At 50.4% G+C, this 17449-nt stretch overlaps 2 protein-coding genes across 6 annotated transcripts in view; both read right to left on the reverse strand.

The window, feature by feature from the left end:
• LOC147998478 (uncharacterized) overlaps nt 1-17449 on the reverse strand; it is a 100476-nt gene that overhangs the window by 33845 nt on the left and 49182 nt on the right. The gene's annotated exons all lie outside the window — the stretch shown is intronic.
• Nucleotides 1077-5459, reverse strand: RT1-CE3 (RT1 class I, locus CE3). Of its 5 annotated transcripts, NM_001008841.2 has the most exon segments (9): nt 1504-1566; nt 1699-1742; nt 1926-1964; nt 2142-2267; nt 2395-2670; nt 3923-4198; nt 4369-4382; nt 4385-4637; nt 4841-4919. In NM_001008841.2, coding segments are annotated over 7 exon segments (1062 nt in total). In that variant the 3' UTR covers nt 1504-1566; nt 1699-1742; nt 1926.

A 17449-nucleotide genomic window follows, 5' to 3' on the forward strand; every position in this document is an offset into this window, starting at 1 on the left:
CGCAGGACCTCTGGAAGAGCAGTCAGTGCTCTAACCATTGACCCATCTCTCCAGCCCAAATGGAAACTTCTGGTTTCTTTGGAAAGTCAGTTGATTCAGATGATGTTTTGCTGAAGCAAACACAGGTGAAAGGATGTCATGATAAGGCAGACATGTGGCAGGACACGTGATAGGAGTCACGGCAGAGAACTTCTCCTGGCTTCCCTGCTGGTCCTGCTCAGTCCTGCGGACTCATGCTGATTTGGTGGAGGCCTGGCAGTTTCTGCTGGCTTGTGCCACCGCTGATGATTCCTGTTTGCAATCCTGACGCTACTGACCTGGACTGTCAATTAGAGATTGGAGTTGCCCCCAGAAACTTCTATACAACCAACAGCTCAGCCTCCCAGCTTCTTCTGAAGTGACCAGCCACTGCTGATTCTTGTAAACTGAGCTGCAGATTAATTTGCCCCAGAGAACCATCTCTAAACAGGCCCACCTCTCCAGTATCCACATAAAACTTCTTTTCCACATCTTCCCATGGGTGGTGGACTAGAAGGGAGGTTATGCATTTAAGAATTCCATTATTAAAAAGAGGTTATGAAAAGTCTAATCCAGTTATCTCAGCCGAGGATGTGCTCCTGAGAGCTCAACAAAAAGGCACATCCGATACCTCAGTTCCCTGACACTGGAGAGGAGAAGCAGAAATCACCAGAGCAGCATGGCCACAGGGAGAGCCCAGGGCAGCTTCCCGACCCCATCATTAGCAGCTAAATCAAGTGGGTGGGAGGAAACGTAGTGACTTATCTTGAGCACCCTGCAGTTTAGAGGACCCCACTTGAGTCACTGATCTTCAGCCCTGGGGGCTCATAATCCTGGGGACAGGACAAGGCTCTGGCCTTCCCTGTGTCCTTGTGATCACAGACTCTCCCTATGTCTTCACAGTGATGGAGAGGGCACAGCCTGGAGGTGTCAGAGCTGAGGCCTGAGCCCATCAAAGACAAGAACTGACTGAGCACACCTGGGCACAGCCCTGCCCACACTCTGCTCCCAACAGCCTCACCCTGTCCCACCAGACACACACAGCTTAGTGACACAGATTCTGGAAGCTTCTCCATCTGCCAATTATTTTTATCAACAAAATAAAACAAGACTCCAGAACAAAAAACCTCTAAGTATTCAATCCAATAATTAAAAAGCCATCTACACTTGGGTCAAGGATGTGAACAATCAAGTTCACACTCAGAGTCTTATTCTCAGTGTGGAAGTGAGGAGCTGCAGCTCAGGGCACCATGGAGCTCCCAAGATACAGATATCTCTCTCTCTCTCTCTCTCTCTCTCTCTCTCTCTCTCTCTCTCTGTCCCAGGCTGGACCAGGAAGTTTGGCTGTGGAAGGGAACACAGGCAGTGCAGGGACAGGGTCCAGGTGTGCAGGGCGGGCTGGGCTCCTCAGTTCTTCACACTGAAGCCATAGAATCACAGGGAACTTCAGACACTGGTGTCTAAAGAGAACTGAGGGCTCTGGATGACAAAGGAGAGACCTGAACACATCGTCTGTCACTCAGTCCACTCCAGGCAGCTGTCTTCATGCTAGAGAATGAGAGTCACAAACCATCACTGTGAAGACAACAGCCCAACAACCCTCCACTCACAGGGGATTCTGGGAGTCCCTGAAACCCAATCATGTCCACATTGCCACTCCCAAGTCAGACCAAGAGTTACCTTTACAATCTGGGAGAGACACATCAGAGCTCTGGGAGCTGTCACTGCCCAGGGTACTACCTAGGGTAAAACAAAACATATGTATGTGTATATGTGTATGTATGTATTCATATCACGGTACAACTGACACCCCTAGAAGATTTCTCTGGAGGAGCTACTATGGATTCCCAGAGCTCCCCACATCTCCAGCTTCACTCCAATAACCTCAGGGACACTCCTGCCCCCACACTAACCTGGAGCAGGGGCGTAGACTCCTCCTTTTCCACCTGTGAGAAGGAAATATGTAAGATTTCACGGAATGTTTTAACAGGAGGAAATTTCCAGAACTCACAGAGGACCCAGTTGGAGACAGTAGCAATGCAGGGTGTGGCCATGTTTCCCATTAATGAGCAGAGCACTCTTCTAAAGGAAGCTGAGGGGAAACAGACCCTGCCCTTTCCTACCTGTGTTTCTCTTCCTCCTCCTCACAACAGGCACCAGAGCTGCAATAATGGCCAGAGCAGAGATGGCTCCAACGACGACATAAATGACAGTGGTTTCCATGTTGGAGTCAGTGGATAGAGAAGGCGCTGGGAAGGACAGGTTCAAGAAATGAAGGTGGGGGTCATGACCCCAGCTCTCAGCCCTGACCAGCTCAGGGTCTACAGAAGGCTCCAGCTTTTCCTGGCCCCAGCTCTGCACCCACATCCTCCTTACCCCATCTCAGGGTGAGAGGCTCAGGCAGCCCCTCATGTTCCACACGGCATGTGTAATTCTGCTCCTTCCCAGGAGGCACCACCACAGATGCCCACTTCTGGAAGGTTCCATCCCCTGCAGGCCTGGTCTCCACAAGCTCCATGTCCTGGGTCAGGTCCTCCCCATTCAACTGCCAGGTCAGGGTGATGTCAGCAGGGTAGAAGCCCAGGGCCCAGCACCTCAGGGTGACATCACCTTCAGGTCTGGGGTGAAGGGTCACATGTGCCTTTGGGGGATCTGTGTAGAAGATTTAAAAAATCACACAGTTAACAAGACAAACTGAAATCTACACAGGACACAGTTAAATCAATGATGACACTGAACTGTGTGTGTCTGACACTTCAACTGTCATCTCCCTAGTGAGCTGCAGGGAGAGCTGGTCCCCTCAGCACAGAACTGCACACTTTCCTGAGAGACTCAGAAGCTAAGAGGGAATCCACATGAGCCAGTGGGTCAACATGGCCGTCCTCATGTGATGTTCTATAGCATGAGATGGGTGGTCACAGAACGGAAGAGGGAATGGAAAATAATTAATTTAATATGTGTTTGCAGACAAACACTGCCTAGGAGCAAAATAATGCCTTCAAAAAAGGAAAGAAAAAAGAAAGTAAAACATAAGAAAAAGAAGAAAATAAAAAAATTAAGAAAAAATAGCCTACCTATTAAAAATAGACATGGGTGGAGTACAAGAAACACTTTGGTAGGTTGGAGAGATGGCTCAGTGGTTAAGAAAACTGACTGCTCTTCCAGAGGTCCTGAGTCCAATTAACAGCAACCACAGGGTGGCTCACAACCATCTGTAATGAGATCTGATGCCCTCTTCTGGTGTGTCTGAAGACAGCTACAGTGTACTTATATATAATAAATGAATAAATCTTTTTTTAAAAAATAAGAAAAAGAGAGAGAGAGAGAAAAAGAGAAATCCCACAATTTATATTCTTCCGGGGGGGGGATATATTCCTCCAGGGTACCCCACAAGGGCTCATGGGACCATTCTCCACTGTAGGAATAGAGAGAAATGGGGTGTGGAAGAGAGGCAAACCCCACATCAGGGAGGGATCTGTGAGAATGTATTCTTTGGAAAGTTCTGGAAACTCGGGAGAACCAGGAGTGCATGTCTCCTATGAGGTAAAGGAGACTTCTGGTCCTGAGGTGTAAGGGCTGACACACTCAGCAGGACAGGAATCAGTGTCCTCAGAGAGTGGGTGTGGGCAGAGAACCTGGCCTGGGAGAGGCCATGGCTGACAGCAGGGAGTCCCTGCTGTTAAGTGGGGAAATTCTCTCATTCCCTCCTGAGAGGGACTCAGAACTCTCCAGAGAGAAGGCTGGGCCCTGGGAGAGGCAGTGCAGTCACTGTGATGAGGGATCAGGAGACCCAGGGACACTGTCTCCCCTCTGAGACAGGGGCATCACCCAGCTGAGGGTTTCTTCTTCCCCAGTACTGAGCCCCAGCCTGAGGTCAGAGGAGGAGAAGCCCCCGACTCCGCACCTGAGCGCAGCAGCGTCTCCTTCCCGAGTTCCAGGTGTCTGCGGAGCCACTCCACGCACTCGCCCTCCAGGTAGGCTCTGTAATAGTCTGCAACACCAGCCTGAACCCACTTGCTCTGTGTCATCCGTCCTGCTGTGTCCGCCGCTGTCCAGGTCTTCAGGTCTTCGTTCAGGGCGATGTAATCGAGGCTGTCGTAGGCGAACTGATTATATCCGCGGAGGAGGCTTCCGTCCGACCCCACGTCACAGCCGTACATCCTCTGGAAGGTGTGCGAGCCTGCAGGCACCCGGCTGTCAGCCCGGCCCGGCCCGCCCGAGGACTCCTCAAAACTGAAAGGAAACCGGCCCGGGTCGGTTCTGCTCCTGAACCTTGGACTTGGGACCCGGGACGTCTCCTTCCGTGTAGCGAAGAGGAGGGGTCCTGACCTCCGACCAGGGGTCACTCACCGCCCTCGCTCTGGTGTAGTAGCGGAGCGCGGTCCTCAGGTTCACTCGGTACCATTGCTCTTGTCTCTTCGCCATCCGTGTGTTCTGCTCCCAATACCCCGGCCCCTCCCGCTCCATCCACCGCGCCCGCGGCTCCATCCTCGGATTCTCCGCGTCGCTGTCGAAGCGCATGAACTGCGTGTCGTCCACGTAGCCGACGATAATGAACCGGGACTCCCCGAAGCCGGGCCGGGACAAGGCGGTTTCGAAATACCGCAGCGAGTGTGAGCCTGGGGGCGGCGCGCGGTGAGACCCCGACCTCCTCCCGGGACCCCAGGCGGGTGCTCGGGCTGTGAGGGAAGCAGGGCGCGGGGCTCGGGACACGGGTGGAGAAGGGGCCAAGGGTCTGGCGTGCGACGCTGGGACCCAGCATCCCCGGTGCCGCCCCCGTCCCTATCTGCAGAGGCCATTTCCCTCCCGACCCTGCACTCACCTATGCCGGTCTGGGCCAGGGCCAGGGCCAGGGCGGCCGCCAGCAGCAGGAGCAGCGCCCGCGGTGCCATCACCTCCATCTGAGATCCCGGACGAGGCTGAGTCCCGCGGGCTGCGTGGACTTTATAACCAGTGTCTGGGGCGACGCTGATCGTTTCACAGGGTTCATGGCACCCAATGGAGTGAGAATTTCCAGCGTGTCATCAGTATCCGGGCAGAGACAGGTTAGGAGCAGAAGTGAAACTGGGGAGATGAGGAATCCCCAGCCAGGCCCCTGACCTCAAGGCCTTGGGACTAAGACTTTGCCTGAACCTGAACCCGGTGCTCCGGGACAGAGTGCTGTTTGTCATGGTGTCTCCCAGTTCTGACCCAGAAGTTGTCTGGACAGCAGGAGAGTCCCGCAGGACAGACTCTCTGTGTCCTCTCCTCCACCCTCTTCTTTCTTCTTCTCTTCAAAAGACCCTGGAGTCTTCTAGAAGAAAAGCCACTTCCCGGAATACAATCACAACACAAGCAGTTAAAGGTGCAGTGAGAGATGCTTCTCCTTTAAGAGAAGGCTCAGGCCTGCAAGCCCCACCCAGACCCCACAGAGACCTGGCTCTGTTCACCTGCTTGGGCAGCTCACACTGCCAAGCCTGAGTGCAGGACTCTGATCTGTAAAGAGGAGACTTTGCCTCTTCCCTCAGGATCTGTCTTCTCAACCTCGGGTTTAGACCCAGACTCCTTGTGTTAATTCCCAGAAGATGCATCTGTGGCTCCAGGTGGGTGCGTTTTACAAGGATCTTCATTCTGAGTCCTGAGATTGTCCATGTGGACCTGGGTAGTTGTCCCAGCACAGGAGACCCCGTTGTCCACAGGGAAGAGACCCCTGTGGAGACCACAGACAGCACAGAGACCTGTGCTACACTGCACTTCCCTGTGTCCACACTTCCCCTGTGCAGCTGCTTTAGTGACTAAATCACGGTAGGAGGGGACCTGTAATTAACTATACCACAGAATAATGAGAGAGTGTGGGAGAAGTTATCAATCTGTGACCTCTCACTCCCTCTCTGACCTTCACTCACACTTATGAGCTGAGGGGGTGAGGGACATGAATGTCACAGTTGTGTGGGACACTGGATCTGATAACTGAGTTGGGGCCCCAGAGTTCCTCAGGTGAGCAGTGTGGACATTGGAGGAAAGATGATTCTCAGGCCAGAGAGCACACGCTGGTGATGTGAGGTTTCATCCCTGATCAGTAGTGTGGGGAAAGATTAAATTTACACGTTTCTTCATTCTCCAGATGTCTCCAAATCACAGCTACAGAACTGAAGTGGAAAGAAGAGGAGAGATGGGTGGGGGCTCCTGAAGAGAGTCACCCATCACACAGAGCAACAAATGTGGGTGAGCACAGGTGTGAACTCCAGTCACCTCCCCATGCAGGTCTCCACAGCAGCCCAGCAGCCTCTCCAGGATTCGGCGGCTCCTCTTTCAGTGAACCACTCTTAGTAGGTGCTGTGTTTTCCATGGGAACTTGAAGCTCTTAGGTTCCATCCTGACTGACCTAAGGATGCAGAAAGAAACACCATGACCAAGGCAACACTTCTAAAAAGAAACATTCAATAGTGGCTGGGTAACAGTTTCAGGGGTTTAGTCCATTATAACAGGAAGCATGGCAGCTGCAGGCAGACATGGTGCTGAAGGAGCAGAGACTTCTACATCTTGATCCAAAGGCAGCCAGGAGGGGGCTCTCATTCCACACTGGGCAGAGCATGAGCATAGAGACATCAAAGCCCTTCCTCTCAGTGATACACCATTGTGGGTGGTGCCATTCCTGGGCTGGTGGTCCTGGGTTCTATAAGAAAGCAAGCTGAACAAACCATGAGGAGCACGCCATTAAGAAACATCCATCCAGGGCTGGAGCGATGGCTCAGCGGTTAAGAGCACTGATTGCTCTTCCAGAGGTCCTGAGTTCAATCCCCAGTAACCACATGGTGGCTCACAACCATCTGTCATGAGATCCGATGCCCTCTTCTGGTGTCTACAGGCAGCAACAGTGTACTCACATAAAATGAATATTAAAAAAAATAAAAAATAAATAAAAAAAAAGAAAAGAAACATTCCTCCATGACCTCTGCATAAGCTCCTGCTTCCTGACAGGCTTGAGTTCCAGTCCTGTCTTCCTTTGGTGATGAACAGCACTGAAGTAAGCTGAAAAAATCCTTTCCTCCCCGATTTACTTCTTGGTCATGGTGTTTGTGCAGGAATAGGAACCCTGAATAAGACAGGCATTTTTCTAGTCCCAGAATGTAGAATTGGGATAGATCTACTTAGAGGTTGTCAGAATTCTCACATTGGTTCCATGACCTGTGGCCTGAGGGATATCATGGTTGGAAAGACTAAATGGAAGCCTTTAGAGTTCCCTCAGACAAGGAAAATAGTGAATCAAAGACAGCATCACACCTTTGTAGGAATTTCAGGAATCAGTGCCACCATCAATGGTCAAGTGCCATTCTTCACTATCAAAACCTCTTGCTGTGCACTGGACAGATAGGAGAGTCGAAAGGAGATATGGTTGGAAAAACGTTGGATTCTGGTCACATGTGTATGCTTCAGAGGTTGGGAAATAAATCCTATGAAACATTTGAGATCCTTCTAATTCAGTGAAATTCAGGAATCCAGTGGATGGGGCAGGCACAGACATTCCATCCAAGAAGAAGGAAAGGTTCCTGACCTGGCCCCTCCTACCACCAAGAAAGGAGCACAGGGCTTAGTTTGTGTCTTTGGATTCTGCAGACAGCACATCCCTCACTTGGATCTGTTACTCTGGCCCATAAGCCTTCTGAATCAGAGAGCTGCTAACTTCCTGTGGGTCCTGGGACAGGTGAAGACTCTTCAACAGGTCCCGGCTGTGGTTCAGGCTGTTTCAACATCTTGGACCATGTGATCCAGCAGTCCTGATGGTACTTGAGGTGTCAGTGACAGAGAAGGATGTTGTTTTGAGGATTTGGCGGCCTCCGTGAGTGAATCACAGAAGAGAACTTTGGGATTTTGGAGCAAGGCTCCACCATCATGTGCACACAACTATTCCCCCATGAGAGACAGCTCTTGGCCTTGGTGCAACCTGAACATTTGACAATGGGCCACCAAGTTACCTGTGGGCCACATGTGACCTGGGCTGCCTATAATGGGCTGGATGTTATCTGACCCACCAAGTCATAAAATAGGACACACAGAGCCCTAAGCTGTTATCATATAGAAGTGGTATAAACATAATCAGGACTGGACAGGTCCTACAGGCACAAGGAAGTTACATGAAGACTTTGCCCAACTGTCTCCAGTGTCTAGTCTTGTTACAATGTCATCTGCAGCCAAGCATGCACTTGCACCCTCATGTCTGTGCCTTATCCTTGCAAGACTGAGGAAGAAGAGACGAGGGCCTGTCTTGCTGATGGCTGTGCATGCTATGCAGGCCCCACCAGACGTGGACAGCTGCAGCATTACCACCCCTTGCCTGGAGATCCCTGAAGGACACTTCTGGTGGGAATCTTCACAGTGTGTGGAAGTTCAGGCCATGCACATGGTAATGCCTTTCATCTGGATGGAGAAATGGTCAGATGTGTGATTGTTCTCTAATTCATGGGCTGTGGACAATGGATTGGCTGGATGGGCAGGGCCTTGGAAAGAGCAGGGTTGGAGTCATCTGGGGAAGAAGCCAGTTGATAGATCTGTCCACATGAGTAAAGGGTGTGAAGACACTTGTGTCCTATGTACATGGTCATCAAAAGGTGATGTCAGCTTGGGAGATGTTCAGTAACCAAGTAGGTGGGTGACCCATTCTGTGGACAGTCAGTCTCCTTACCAGCCATCTCTCATTACCCAACGGGCCCATGACCAAAGAGGCCATGGTTGCAGAAATGGGGGTTATGCATGGATTAAAAAATATGGACTTCTACTCACTAAGGCTGGCTGATTAGATCTGGTGCAGCAAGCCAGATCTGCCGAGAGCAGAGACCAACATTGAGCCCCAGCAATGGCACCTTTCCTCAAGGTTACCATCCAGCAACCTGGTGGTAGGTTGACTACATTTGGACCAGGTCTTTTGTGGAAAGGACAATACTTGGTATTTACTGGAGTAGATACTTATTCTGACCATGGATTTGCCTTTCCTGCATGTGATGTCTGGTGAAACCACCATCTGCAAACTTACAGATTGCCTTATCCACCGATATGCTATTCCACACAGAGTTCCACGTGGTGTTCTGACCAAGGAGCTCACTTCACATCAGGAGAAGTGTGACAGTCGGCCCACGGTCATGGAGTCCTCTAGTCTTACCGTGTCCCCCACCAACCTGAGGAACCTGGCTTGACAGAAAGGTGGGGTGACTGCCTGAAGACACGGTTACAATGATAATAAGGTGACAGCAGCATGGTTTCCTTGAGTATAACAGGACTTTCTTGGTCCTGACACAGAGACATTCATCCTGAGACACTGGTGGGGAAGATGGAAGGGAGGTAATACCACCATGGACAGCTCCTGTGGGACAGCTCCTGTGGGACTGCTCCTGTGTGACAGCTCCTGTGGACAGCTCCTGTGGACAGCTCCTGTGGGACAGCTCTAGTGGACAGCTCCTGTGGACAGCTCCTGTGGGACAGCTCCTGTGGGACTGCTCCTGTAGACAGGTCCTGTGGACAGCTCCTGTGGACAACTCCTGTGGACAACTCCTGTGGACAACACCTGTGGACAGCCCCTGTGAACAACTCCTGTGGGACGGCTCCTGTGGGACAGCTCATGTGGTACAGCTCCTGTGGGACAGCTTCTGTGGGACAGCCCCTGTGGGACAGCTCCTGTGGACAGCTCCTGTGGACAACTCCTGTTGTCAGCTCCTATAGGACAGCTCCTGTGGGACAGCTCCTGTGGACAGCTCATGTGGGACAGCTCCTGTAGACAGCTCCTGTGGGACAGCTCCTATAGGACAGTTCCTGTGGACAACTCCTGTGGGACGGCTCCTGTGGACAGCTCCTGTGGGACAGCTCCTATAGGACAGCTCCTGTGGGACAGCTCCTGTGGACAGATCCTATAGGACAGCTCCTGTGGGACAGATCCTATAGGGCAGCTCCTGTGGACAGATCCTATAGGGCAGCTCCTGTGGACAGATCCTATAGGGCAGCTCCTGTGGACGGCTCCTGTGGACAGATCCTATAGGACAGCTCCTGTGGACAGATCCTATAGGACAGCTCCTTTGGACGGCTCCTGTGGGACAGCTCCTGTGGACAGCTCCTGTGGACAGCTCCTGTGGACAGATCTTATAGGATAGCTCCTGTGGGACAGCTCCAGTGGACAGACCCTGCGGACAGCTCCTGTGGACAGCTCCTGTGGACAGCTCCTGTGGACAGCTCCTGCGGACAGCTCCTGTGGGACAGCTCCTGTGGACAGCTCCTGTGGGACTGTGTCACCAATACTGTAGATTGAGTCAGTGTTGCCACTGCCACTGTAGACAGCTCTTGAGGGGCAGCTTCTGCTGAGGCTCCAAAGGTGATGCTCACTGTGGGCAGCTGCTGTGATGGCTGCAGGCTGAAGAGATGTCATGGTGCCGCCATTTTCACAGGAACCAACATTTTTGACAGTTCCTTTGAGGGCATCTCAGTAAAATGGATAAATTTCATCTAAATCTGTGACACTGGGGATCCCTGACCTTTGAGGAGCTTTGGACCACTTCTTTTATCGTGTCTACACCCAGGGGATGAGAGAGTGGAATGTGTCCCCTCTGTACTTTTAATGTGCATGATGGGTGGCTATGGAAAATGAGGTACCCAAGTTTACCAGTGACCCCATCACACACCTGGGTGACACGGGTCATTAATTAGAATATAAAAGGTGTCCCCAGCTCCGAAAAAAAAGAAAAAAGAAAAAAAAGGAAAATAAAAGAATATAAAAGGTTTTTTGGGGCCATTTGTGCAGTGACAGAAGCTGCCATTATTGAAAATCGGGCATGCGTATTTCAGCCCTTTGAACTGTACTGAGGCCACGCTGACTGTGGTCATGGAGTGAGGCTTTAGTGTCATCTGAGTCTGAGGAGGAGGAGAGAATGGGCCTCAAAATGAACTCTGACCAAGGGCGTTCCTATTGGCAGACGCTTGAACTTGGAACCAAGTGTGGCAGGCGGCAGGAGCCGGCAGAGACAGATGACCTGTCAGTCGGTAATTGGACGCAGTTTGTAATGTTGACGCGTGGCCCGGCTGAAGGTAAGGGCAGCATCCCTTCCTAATGCTACCTGACAGGAGCAGAGTGTGGCGGGGGTTGTCATGGAGACCCTTGTGTGTCACAATATGATGCAGGTGGTAAAGAAAAAGACCGACCTAGGTGACTTGAAGGTTAAACCTATTGATTTGCATTTAATAAGTTCAGCTGCCTCCAGAGTGTGCAGACAAGGAGCCCATCCTTGCTCAGTGTGGTCTAATTCTGGGGGATGGCACAAAGGAAGTTCCCAGCCGGGGACCCCAGACTCTGCGAGCATCTCCCTCTTCTACAGTGGCATAGGAGAGTTAAGTCTGAAAGATGTACAGCTGGGGTCTGGAGCAGGGCCTGTTGAACTGTGCAGAAGGGCTTGGCAATGGGTAAAAGGAGGGGTTCCTGAGAGGGGCAATGGGCCGCCTCATATAAGGGGTGAACCAGAAGAGAGAGAGAGGGGGGAGGAAGCCAACAGCAGAGGGCGCCAACCATCCCTGGGAATGATATGATTTTGTCCTTGGTTGTGAGGGCTTTGTATGACTGGATGAGGTGTTTTCTATCCAGAATACTGACCTTGTAAGAGTTGTATCGAGTCACACATAAGTAACTGGACCTTAGACAGTGAGACCCTCCATCGCTGTTTGGGCAGAAGTGTCTGCCTGGCAAATTTGCAGGGATGGATTATGAAGGAGAAGGTGGTCTTCCTATTGAATTTAGGAAGTTACGAGGAAAGCAGGCCAGAGGTCAGAACCTGAACAGATACATATGGGGTTTCCTGGAAGCCCTGGTGTAGGACGGTCCAACTGTGCGTGTCTGGGTCAGTCCAGCTTAAGGCAATGATGTTTTCTCATTTGGGGTCCAGAGGAAAATAAAAGGTATCTTTGAGGTCCATGCAGAGAAGTGGGAGGTCTCTGAGGGGTGATGGAGAGGAGAGTGTATAATGGTTAGATACTAAGGGGTGAAGGGAACCACTGCTGCCCAGATAAGTCAGAGACCCTGAGCCAAGCAATTGGTTCCCCTGAGTTTCTAATGGCCAGTGTGGGGTCTGTAAAGGGGGAGGAACTGGAATGCAGAAATTTCTTTCCTAATAGGCTAAGAATAAGAGGCTTAAGTCCCCTGCCACTTAGGGGGTTTGTGTGGGTATTGAGCCTGTTTTATATAGTTGCTGGGGTTTAATAACTGAATGATTAAGGGGGGAGGGATATTGGTCTCTAGAGGGTTTGTGGTGTCCCATGCCTGAGGATCTACCTGAGAGGCTGGGAAGGGAAATGGTCAGAGTGTGTTGTTTGGAGGAGGGGAATGACCAGAGGGCCTGTGCTGAAGTGGATGAGGGAAGCAAAAGAAATAGAAGCTCCCAGGGTTGGGGATTTAGCTCAGTGGTAGAGCGCTTGCCTAAAAAGCACAAGGCCCTGGGTTCGGTCCTCAGCTCTGGAGAAAAAAAAAGAAGAAGAAATGGAAGCTCCCATTTTGTCTAGGAGTTCCCTTCCCAGCAAGGGGATAAGACAGACTGGTCCTACTCAGTTGGTGCCACTAGGAAGGAACGGGTGAGGGGGTTTCCCCTAAACATACAGCTAAGTGGTGGAGTCAGGCAAGCCTGGTGAGGCTGCCCCCCTACGCTGACAAGAGAGGGATGGAAAGGAGAGGTGGGTCCCCACAACTTTGTCAGGACTGAGAAAGTGACTCCAGTGTCCCGAAGGAAGGTGAGTGAATGTCCTAATACAGTGACAATTATCCAAGCCTCTAGGGCAGTGGTCAGGCCATTGGAGTCTCCACCCGCTCAGTAGTCCATGGATGGACCAAGGATATGGGCTGAAGGGTGATGAGGGGTTGATGTTCCCGTGGCTCAGGGAACTCTGGGAAAAGTAGCTCATGAGGAGGTGTTTCCACCTGGGGTCTCAGGATCCGGGTGAGTGTATTGTGTCAGGGCCTTTGTAAGGCAGCCCAGGACCTGTGATGGATTTCCATAGTTATCCTGATGACCTTCGGAAAGTTCCATAATTTTTAGCCTCAAGGGGAGCTTTGTGAAGATGGCCAGGGTGCAAGTTGTAAACTGATTCATTGCTAGGACTCCCCCTGAGGCACTGTGATTCCATTAGGGTCCTGGTCTGGGACAGTCTCACACCCACCTGCATGGGCAGCTGCTGCTGAGGACAGAGACAGCAGAGACTGAAGAGAAGAGAAGGGGCTCTGGGTTGTTCTTCAGTGTGATTGACAGTGGAAGGATTGTCTGCTTCAGCCTCACAGCCAGGAGGAGCTGTTAGTTCCTTGATTGGCTGATGTCTTGAGGTCATTTTTTTTTAAACTTTTTTTTTAAGATTTTTTATTCATTTATTACATATAAGTATGCTGTAGCTGTCTTCAGACACACCAGAAGAGGGCATCGGATCTCTTTACAGATGGTTGTGAGCCACCATGTGGTTGCTGGGAATTGAACTCAGGACCTCTGGAAGAGCAGTCGGGTGCTCTTAACCACTGAGCCATCTCTCCAGCCCTTGAGGTCATTTTTTAATCAAGATGGGAGTGAGGTCACATGGCAAAGGCCATCCTTTCAAACCCTAGCAAAGATGGCTGCCAGCAAAGAGGCCTCCATCCTGATGAGGGGACAGTGGCTGAGATGGCAACAAGCCTCAGGTTTAAAGACTTCCATGTATAGATTTTCACTCTCTACCCCGATGTTACAACTCTTAAGGTAACTTCTTCCTTAGAGACTTTACCGGGTTTTAATCCTACACCTCAACACATTTAGAGAATTCACTCAGCGTCTAGAGGGTAGAGAGGAGCAGCCATGGTCCCTAGTGTGAGTCGTCTGTCCCTTCTCCATCGGTCTCCATTCTCTGTCACACAGGCAAGTGGCTCAACTGATATGGGACAGATTTTGGAGGACACCTTTGAATTAAGATGCTTTGGTCTGGAGGAGGAGGAGCCATATCTCAACTCCACTGCTTTTAACTGACGTGGGACAGCTTAAGACAGTGTAACGTCACTGGTATCTAAAAGACGCCTGAATTCCTTGGACCAAGCTCGTCAAGGTCTCAGATCTCAAAATGTCCTATGCTTTACCTGTGGGAAACATGGTCATTTGACACATAATTGTGAACAAGGCATCTCCAAGGGCAATGCATTTTCTAAATGTAAACTAGAAAGAATGTTGTCATGAAAATACAAAAAATAAAAAAAAGTATTGGTGTCTTTTACCCTGCTTGGTCCAGCACCACGGTGCCCCAAGATATCTGCTAGATATCTGGGTGGAAACACATCCCAAATTCGCCATGGCGGCCCAGTGTCTCCTGCTGCTGCACACTTTCCTACACTCAAACCCTCACATAAAAGAACACACAACACAATAATCTTAGATCCAATTGATAAGATATAATTGCTCACTTAAACATACAAGCCCATACCATCCATCCCTTAGGAACATTGATAACAACCTGTAAGTACACAGAGCGAGATCTTTAACTCAGCCTCCATTCTCCTGCCACAGCTTCTCTCTCTCCTCTCCTCCCCCTCTCTCTTCCTTTCTGTTCCAGTCTCCTCCTCTTCCTTCAAACTTCTCTCCCGCCCATCCTTCCTTCTCCTCCAATGACAGGCCTCCTTCTATCCTGTGCCTGCCCCTCACCTGTACTTTACAAATTCAATGGGGAGAAGGTTCTGGTGAAGTCACCTGATTCCTGAGTACCTGACTAAGGCAGCTGTCCTTGGGGCAGTGGAATTAGCATCAAACTTCCAGGCAAACCACAACAAAAGAAGGCCTAGGCTTCCAGGAGTGTGCAGACAAGGTAGTAAGGGTTGCCACTGGACCAATGAGTCTAGGTCCAGGAGAGACTCCAAGGCAACTCCTTGCCAACAGGAAACATAATGGGGGTTGGGGGTTGTTGTTTGAGGCCCTACAGCAAAAGTAGGAACTGTTTGCCTCAGGGCAGCTAGGAACTAAGAATCAGGCAGAAATCCTCAACTAAGGAAAAATTGCCTTCATACTACGTAATATAATAATGCTCAACCTGTCCAATGATATCCATGGGAAATTCTTCACAGGGAATGCTAAACATCCAACACTGTGTCCTGCGGCTTTAAAGCGACAACCACCAGAAATAATTTGTAGGTAATTTCTTCGATTTATTGTTTACCATTGCATGGGTGATATTTTGATGGCTGATTCTGATGCAGATAATTTAGGGAAATAATGTTTACTAAAACCAAAAGAATTTTGCCTTCTTGAGGTTTCCAGATTGTTGAGAGAGAGAGAAAGAGAGAGAGAGAGAGAGAGAGAGAGAGAGAGAGAGAGAGAGAGGGAGGGAGGGAGAGAGAGAGAGAAGAGAGAAGAGATTGTATCTATTATCTACATTTTAACATAAGTCAACAAAACATTCAACCTCCGAGGGTACAATTGGAAAGAGTCAGTTGTGAAGTCTCAATTTTCAGAAATTAATGGGAGATGTCAATTGGCTCTGGCCCACCATTGGATTAGCTGCACAAAGATCAAGTGATTTGTTTCAGATGTTAGAAGGAGATTCAGACATTGACAGGCCAAGACAGCTAACAGATTAGAAGAGAAAGAGTTAACCTTAGTAGAACAGAGGATACAGAGGCTGGAGAGATGGCAGTGGTTAAGAGCACCACCACTTGATCTTCCAGAGGTCCTGAGTTCAATCCCCAGCAACCAGGTGGTGGCTCACAACCATCTGTGATGGTATCTGTTGTCCTTACGGTGTGTCTGAAGATCATGGTAGTATGCTCACATATATAAACAAATAAATCTTTTAAAAAAAGAAGAGAAAAGGAAAAGAAAGAAAGAAGGAAAAGAAAAGAAAAGAAAAAAGAAAAGAGACTACAGACGTACATGTGGGTAGCATAGTCCTCAAAGTGAACTGTATTTGGTTCTTTTGTCTTGTGTGTTTTTTTTTTAATGAAACTAAGCTTTGTTATACCAAGTAATAAATACAAAGATACAACGTTTCAGTAGTTTTCCTCTAGATGTTGTGTTTGCCTCATAGTAACCACGGAACTGAGATCTACCGGGTGCTTGGTAGGTTGGGTAGATGGCTCTTTCTTCTGTCTTTATCACCTGTGCATTTTAAAGATGGACTTCAAAGCACTCAGTCATGCCAAGGCTTAAGCAGAGAAGCTCCAGGAAGCAGGGTCTACACTGTACACAGGCCGGCCAGCTACTGAGCAAAGGCGTGGTGGTTTGCACTCAACTCCTCAGAGGCAGGTGAACTCATGGAAAGGAGTCAACTGGAGTGATGCAAGTGGAAAATGTGTCCAAAGGAAGGTTAAAGGGGACACTGGTATTTGGGGACAAACAATAGCTTGCTGTGAAGTGGCTTCACAGACATCTTTCAAATGCTTGAAAAAAGAGCTGGGTCCTTCCTAACTACTTAAAATGCACACTGTCGGGGTTGGGGATTTAGCTCAGTGGTAGAGCGCTTGCCTAGGAAGTGCAAGGCCCTGGGTTCGGTCCCCAGCTCCAAAAAAAAAAAAAAAAAAAAAAAAAAAAAAAATGCACACTGTCAGTTACTGTGAAATGTCTTCCAGTTTTCTGAGTATGGGTTCAGAGCTTAATGACTGTCTTGGAAAAATACTGACATTTTGGACAAAGCCTCTCCTGTCCACGGGTAGCGAGATGGACCTTCAGAGTGGCCAGGGGCTAGGACCTGACCTTAGGTTCCATTTCAGCCAAGCACTCCGGAACCAGGCTTGGGCATGAATGATGCCTCCTTTTAGCCTCTCCATGGCGCTCTTGCTCCCTGCAGACCTGGATCTGATCTCTTTCCTGGACTCTGCAATGATGGCCAGCAGCTCTGCACATTTACTCTGAGGCCCCGGGCTATTTCCAGTTCCCTAGGTGTAGTCTAGCAATGGAGGCCCACAGTCACTCAGCAGCTGGCCATGTTGGGAGGAGGTCGCCATGTGAGTAGATGGTGAACAGACACTTCGGGCATTGAGGGCGGCTACAGGCAGGTGCGTAGTGCGGTTCCGCTTGGCCGACCTCCAGGCAGGCGCCAGGCAGAGCCTGGCCAGGGTGCGAGCGCGGTGGCAGGGATGAGGCAGAGGCCGGGACCCGGCAGCCCCACATCACCGCACGTGTCCAAGCGCCTGCCTGGAGCCCGCACACTTTCTGTTGTCGCCCACTCTGTCCGCCAGGGCAATGATGGCCGTCCCCACCCTACCGCCTCCTCAGTTCAACACCCAGACAAGGGTGCGGCTCACCAGAGGCAGTAAACTTTGAGCCCAGACAGTGCTGGGCCCCGCCCGAATAAGGAGGAGGCGGCGGGCATCGAAGGGTGGCTCCTCGAGTGGCCATGCCAAGCACTGACCTGCCACCTGCAACTTGCCACAGTTCATGGGGCTGAGGTCCCCGCCCCCACCCCTGTTCTTTTGTCTTTAACCTGTTCTCCC

The sequence above is a fragment of the Rattus norvegicus genome, chromosome 20, assembly GCF_021556685.1.
Source record: "Rattus norvegicus strain SHRSP/BbbUtx chromosome 20, alternate assembly SHRSP_T2T, whole genome shotgun sequence".
NCBI classification, from domain to species: domain Eukaryota; kingdom Metazoa; phylum Chordata; class Mammalia; order Rodentia; family Muridae; genus Rattus; species Rattus norvegicus.